Source organism: Myotis brandtii, unplaced genomic scaffold (assembly GCF_000412655.1).
Source record: "Myotis brandtii unplaced genomic scaffold, ASM41265v1 scaffold30, whole genome shotgun sequence".
Lineage (NCBI taxonomy): Eukaryota > Metazoa > Chordata > Mammalia > Chiroptera > Vespertilionidae > Myotis > Myotis brandtii.
Window position 1 is genome coordinate 2,871,815 of NW_005361458.1, and position 7,374 is coordinate 2,879,188.

General features: G+C 36.0%; 1 protein-coding gene across 1 annotated transcript in view; it reads right to left on the reverse strand.

Annotated features, from left to right (window-relative positions):
• CCDC171 (coiled-coil domain containing 171) overlaps positions 1-7,374 on the reverse strand; it is a 250,803-nt gene that overhangs the window by 124,324 nt on the left and 119,105 nt on the right. Inside the window, exon 21 of the mRNA XM_014542370.1 lies at positions 6,482-6,667. Within this exon, the coding sequence (XP_014397856.1) occupies positions 6,482-6,667 (186 nt within the window). The remainder of the gene's footprint in view (positions 1-6,481; positions 6,668-7,374) is intronic.

Consider the following 7,374-nt stretch of genomic DNA (forward strand, 5'->3'; position numbering starts at 1 on the left):
TCTGGGGTTTATTTACCTTCTATAATTGAAACTTTGTTGCTTTGAGTGGAGCTCAGAGCCGCCGTGGCAGGCGGGAAGCTTGGCTTCCTCCATCATTGGAGCAACCAAGCCTCCTGCTTGCTCCAGCTCCGTGGCTGTCGGCCACCATCTTGGTTGGGTTTATTTGCATATAGGTGTTCTAATTGGCTGGTGGGTGTGGCTTAAGGCATAGCAAAGGTACAGTCAATTTGCATGTTTGTCTTTTATTAGTGTAGATTCTTTCCAACTACTTCCCCTAGAACTATAGGATCAGTAGTCCTAAGTTACCACAAGTACAGTTTTATCAAATTTTTTGCCATAGCTTAACATGAATTTCCATCTTTCCACCTCTGATATGTTTCCTCACCACAAACTGCCTGATCTCCGAGTCACTGCCTCAGATTTTATGTATTGGTTATAGCAGCAACCCATTCTAAGGAACAAATGTATACATTAGCTCCCACAAGTATTTTACCCACAGGTTGATTCCCTCATTAAAGTAACTCTTTCACCTACTCCGTTAACATGGAGTATCTACCACCAAACAGAATATGAGGTATATACTAGTAAAGCATAAAAATATGTAAGGCAGGATCCAAGATAAAATGGTTAGTCTTATTAATTACTAAATTTAAGTCCAAGCTTACTTGAAATCAAGAAAAAAATGCATTGATATGTAGCTTTTGTTTCATATAAAATATTGTTGCCTAACAAAACTGCCTCAGAGGTCCAGTAGTACTAACGATATTATAGGCCAGGCCAACAACATAAAATATCTCAAGAATAGTTTGGTGGCGTGGGAGTGGGGGGAAGGGAAGAAAAACAAAGAAATCTTTGGCTTGTTCCACTTCTTTCCATACTATATTTTCCATATTCATTTGTCTATAGTTACCAATAATAGAGAGGTGTGCTATAACTAAGAACTCTAAGTCAGTGAAGAGAACATACTTTGAAGGCAGGAGCTACAGTTAGAGTTCTTAGGGAATTTTATAACTATTAAACTAATTCCATTAATTCAGGATCAACAATAGAATGACCTTATCTTTCCTAAACCCATAGACTTAAAGATTTTATCTTTGTCTCTGTCATCCTATAGTCTTATTACTATGTATTAATGTGTGTATTTGTTTTTATTTATACTGCTCACAATACAATGGGTTCCTTTAATCTGAGAAGTTACTCTGTCTTTAAATCTATAAAAATTTTAGTCATTCTTGCTCAAAATATTGCCTTACTCTGATTCCGTTCCTGAACGTTTATTACAAATTATTCTATTTTCACTTTTATTAAATAAATCTCATTCTCTTTTTCTTTTCTATTAACTTCCTATTACCCATCACTCTGTCCCTCTGCAGAGCATTCTAAGTGACTTCCTCAGCTATCTTCCAATCCACTGATATCTTTCCATCTATATCTACCCAATATTCAAACCATTCACTGAGTTTTTCATTTCAATGATGATTTTCATTTCTTGTCTTAAAATTTCTATTCAAACCTTATTTCTCAAACATCTAAAAACATTATTTTTAAAATATCTTTTAAACTACCTTTCAACATTTTAAATAGCATTCCTACTACCTAAGGTGCAAATTTTCTCATCTGATGTACAAGTCATTTCTTTACATGCTTTGTAATACTGAATTTCCCATTATAGTCTCTGAAGCATCCCTACTGAATATTTTAAATTTCCTTCTACGAGGTCACGCTGGTTCTACAAGGGTTGGACCATTTTGAAGATAATTCTCAACTGAACAGTCCTTGGACTAGAAGTAACAGAAACTTTCTTATGTGGCACAGGCCTGGGGTTCCAAATTCTTTTTCCTACCCAATGTCCACAGTAGACATCAAATTCCCCTGTAGCTGGCAGGCAGTGACGTTCTAGGCCCCATTTCACATTCGGGCAGCCCTTCCTGACTCCCAGCTTCACACAGGTAGCTCTTTCCTAGTGCAGAGAAGAGAGGAGTTGAAGCCCACATTTCCCTAATGTTATGATAATCTACTCTAGCCTCCAGCTGGGATTGCACACCCCAGTGAGCTATTTAGACTTCAGCTCTCTCTCATTTGGTTTTGAATATCCTCTTTATTTCTATTATGTGAGCATTTTTCTCAATTTGTTTTAAGCTTGGCTGAATACTCCAAAATGCACGTGTTCAGAGTGAGAAGGGAAGTCATGTCACATTAGCAAAACTTTGATAACCAAAAACTGACAAAGATATAATGAGAGAAATTATAAGATAATCAGGACTAGGAACATAAATTTCAAAATCTTAAGTGAAAAATTAACAAATTCAGTGCAACAATGTATTTTTTTAAATCATCAGAACTAATCTGGGTTTATTTCAGGAATGCAAGGCTGGCTTAATATTACAATACTGAATAATGTACTAGTATTACATGAGTCAGCATACTTTAGATAAGAAAAACTTTGCATGCCACATATATTCTCTGCCACATATTCTTCTTTGGTTTGTTTATTTGTTTATTTTTTATGGTCCTTTAAACATGTAAAAACCATTCTTAGCTCACAGGCCATACAAATACAAGATGTGGGACTCAGTTGCCAATCCCTGATATAATTCAACATGCTAACATAGTAAGAGAAAAATCTATATATATAAAAGCCCAGCGACTGGAATGGCAGAACGACCAGAACGACCTGGCTATGAGATGCACTGCGGCAGCCAATCAGCGTGATCTAGACCCTGATCGGCCTGGCCGGCCAGGCCCCCAATCAGCCCCAACACCCCAATCAGGGGTAGGGCCAGGAGGCCTGCCAGCCAACCACCCATAGCCCCTCCCCCCAGCAGGCCCAGCCCAATGGGCCCCCATCAGGGTAGGCCAGCCAGACCCCACCCATGCATGAATTAGTGCACTGGGCCTCTAGTATTTATATAATTATCTCAAAAGAGGCACAAAAAGTATTTTATTACATCCAACATTCATTCATGATTTTTTAAATAATGCATAATATAGGAAGATAACTCCTTTAACCCAATAATGATTATCAACTAAAAACCTGTAGCAAACTTCCTTGTTGATGGAGAAATATTAGAAAGATTTTCTTAAGACTGGGAACAGGACAAGGATGCCTACTATTTCCATTTATACTCAGCACTGTATCCTAGCCAGTGCAGAAAGAAAGGGGAAAAATTAAAGGGTTAAGGTTTGAAAAGGAGAGACAAAACTGTCACTATAGAACAAATAATATTATGGTCTAATTAGAATTCCCTACAAAGTACAGATAAAATATTATTCAAACTGATAAGAGAGGTTAGCAGTGTGGATGAATATATGATTAATATATCTATTTATTCATGTGCCAATTACTTGGCTGATCTTAGTCTGAGGGGACTCCTGAAGGAAGTAAATTAGGCAAACTTTCTTCCAGAAAAAAATTTACATTAGCTTCTGTCTAGACCAGGGGTGGGCAAACTTTTTGACTCGAGGGCCACAATGGGTTCTTAAACTGGATCGGAGGGCCGGAACAAAAGCATGGATGGAGTGTTTGTGTGAACTAATATAAATTCAAAGTAAACATCATTACATAAAAGGGTACGGTCTTTTTTTTTTTTTAGTTTTATTCATTTCAAATGGGCCGGATCCGGCTCGTGGGCCGTAGTTTGCCCACGGCTGGTCTAAACACTACTGACCTAACATTCAGGTTATTAAGCAATTCCTTAACATGGGAGTCTTGGGTTCAAGGCCAAATCAGCTGGTGGACCTCAAAGCTAGGTCTCCTACTTCCAGCATTGGACTTGGTATTTGCCAGCAGGGCAAGTCCAGCATCTGCTCACAGTGCTAACTTTGATTCCCATTCATTGGGATTTGTTGGTCTTGTTATATTTTTATTCTTGGGATTTGGAGATTTCCTTTACTCTTTATTATTATTATTATTATTATTTCAGAGAAATAGAAACATCAGTGATGAGAGAGAATCACTGATCAGCTGCCTCCTGCATATCCCCTACTGGGTATTAAGTCCAAAACCCGGGCATGTGCCCTGACTGGGAATTGAACCGTGACCTCCTGGTTCATGGGTTGACACTCAACCACTGAGCCACACCTGCTGGGCTCCTTTACTCTTAATACAAGAAGGGTCTTATCCAAAATCTAGCAGTATCATAAAGAAAGGCCATTTTAAGCATCAAGTCCAAAGTATGATTTATAAAAACCATTACATATAGAACAAATGATTAAAAACAAAACCCCAAATGTCAAAAGTGGTTGTTTTCAAATTATAAGTTATAAGTAATTTGTTTTTCCTTCTGTAGTTTTCCATATCTCCTATTCATGATCTTATTTTTGTTTTTATAAGGAAGAACAAGCAATATACTTTTGTTTAAAGAAAAATGACACATAAAAATACTATTCGTTCAAGTATTATTGAAAAACAGAAGAATATTATCAAGCATATACTTGCTTTTCAAACAGTATCTTAATTAATTATCATAAAACTTCTGGAACTTAAGTATCATTATCTCTAATTTTGCAGAAGAGGAAACTGAGGTTCAGAAAGGTTAAATTATTTGCCCAACTGACAGAACTGGGATTTGATTTCAGACATACTTGTTCCAAGGCCAGTGCTTTTTCTACTGAATCATGCTGCCTCCCACAAGAGAGCATTTTCACATTACCACCTGCTACTTCTAATTAAGAGGTAGTAATTAAACAATTCTCCACTCCTGACAACAATATTTAAGCTACAGGCATTTTAAAGAAATTAATACAGCTTTTTATCTGCAGGAAGATACTATAACTGAACACAAACTACAAGCTATTGCAAAGAGAAAAGACTCCAATATGACACAGTTATATGCTTATTCAAAGCATGGTTAGTTATATTATATGTTAATGGAACATGAAGCATAAAAGTGTTATTCAATGACCAATTTACTTATAGAAATGTTCAACTTGATTAGTAATCAAATAAATACAAAGAGTAACAATAACATATTGATCAAATTGGGGGAGGGAGAGGAATTTAAATAGTCATAGCCAAGTTAAGTAAACAGTGAAATTCTCATACGTCTTAGGAGAGATTATAACTGGTAAAAAAATGCTATAGGCCAAATGATAATATTTACACTAAAACATATGTGGCTTTTGCCCTGGTAATTCTCATCTAGGAAATTACCCTGAGGAAATAATCTTAGCTATGTAAATAAAGGTTTAGCTACAGGGTTGCTCATCTTAGAAATATTTCTAATAGCAAGGGGAAAAAATGGAATGAATCTAAATCTACAATAATAAGAAATCAGGTTAATAATTTTAAATTAATGTTTCTAAAAACTAAATCCCAGTTTCAGTATTTATAGGCCAGGAGACCCTAATCAACTCCACTGAGATCTCTCTCAATTTATCAAAAATCAATGGGAATAACAGTACCTATTTCACAAGCTAACTTAAGAATGATGTAAAATAATTCATGTAGAGACCACAGCACAGAGCCTGACATATGTATGCTATGAATCAATAATACACATAGGTGGTGGTTAGGAAAGCAGATGTGAAGTCTGACTCCCTCAGTCTACCACTAATGGTTGTACAAGTTATGTAACTTCTTTATACCTCAGTTTTCTCATTTACAAAATGAGAATAATCCCACAGAGTTTGTGTGAGGATTATATGAGAGAATTGTTTATAAAGTATTTAGCACAGTGCCTGACAAACAGGAAGCTTCTCAATAAATTTTGACTATTTTATTAGTAGCATTAGTATTGAGCTATTAGGATATACATTATTAGTATAATAAGTTATATACTAACTCTGAGTTGCTTACTGTATTAGGTATGATACCTAATATAGAGGCTTATTATATCATTTTGGTTTTCCTGGAATTAGTTGTTCCATTCCAATGTGTATAACCTCACTAGCAAAAACTCTACAAGTATTGTAATCGTAAACTAGAATTCTATTATACTATATGGCCAACATTGCCAACAGATACCATAGTCCTAAATCTATTAATGAAATTTTCTAAATGACAACTACTTTATTTTCCCTTCTAGAGACCTTTCTCACAAATAGATGACAGGGAGGGAGAACAGCTCTTCCTAGGCAAACCTTCTCTATCCCTAAGCAGGCTCTTACATAAGAATCAGAGACCTAGACCTGGAACCTTCCAAAATCCAACAAGTATGTGGAGTTTCAAGGTCTGGGGGGTGTAAAACAAGTTTTTAAAAGTAGGGTGTGGGGGAGAATCAAGAAAGAAAAATGATATAAAGAATATTATTACTGAAAAATCTCCACTTTGTTTTCAACTAGCAAGTAAAACCTACTTTTACATTTTTCAATACATGTGGAATTGAGGTCCCAGAACCGTGTTTCATTCCATCTGTATAAGCTCTTAGAGAATAAAAATTTCATATCTTGGGATCGGTTCCCTGCTCAGGAGATAGACATGAGTCCCTCAAGGACCCACGCATAGAGGAAACAGACCATTATGCAAGGAATGTTTTCCTACCTTAACCGCTTCTCCCAGAGTTTGGTTTTTGTCAGCTTCCTCACTGGAATGCAATTCAAGTCTATAATTCAACTCCTGTAGTTGCTGTGCCTGTTCATTCAATAGCATTTGTGCCTGCTGTTCCCGAAATAATGCATTATTCAGTTCTTCACATGCACTTTCAAACTTCTCATGGGTGATCAATTTCTGAAATAAGGGGGAAAAATCAATTATCAGCTAACTGCATTTTGTATCATTTAATCTTCAGAACTGTATTTGCTAACATAAAGAGTATAATACAAACGTTTGTAAATGTCTGATACATGACAAACGTACAATTTGTTTCGTAAGTCAAGATAAAAAATAATCACTCTGGTTTTTAAAGCACAATGGCCATACTTTCAACATTATCATATTTAGTTAAATAAAATCTTGGGAAACTTATTTCAAGTAAATCCACAATGTTCAGTTTAAATCTTGAACATGCACTTCAAACTTCTCATGGGTGATCAATTTCTGAAATAAGGGGGAAAAAATCAATTATCAGCTAACTGCATTTTGTATCATTTAATCTTCAGAACTGTATTTGCTAACATAAAGAGTATAATACAAACGTTTGTAAATGTCTGATACATGACAAACGTACAATTTGTTTCGTAAGTCAAGATAAAAAATAATCACTCTGGTTTTTAAAGCACAATGGCCATACTTTCAACATTATCATATTTAGTTAAATAAAATCTTGGGAAACTTATTTCAAGTAAATCCACAATGTTCAGTTTAAATCTTGATATATAAGCATGTCTTATAAAGATTACTAGAGGCCCGGTGCACGAAATTCATGTACTGAGTGGGGGTCCAGCTGGCCCACCCCAATGAGGGCCGATCAGGCCAGACAGGTCGGGGGGGGGGGG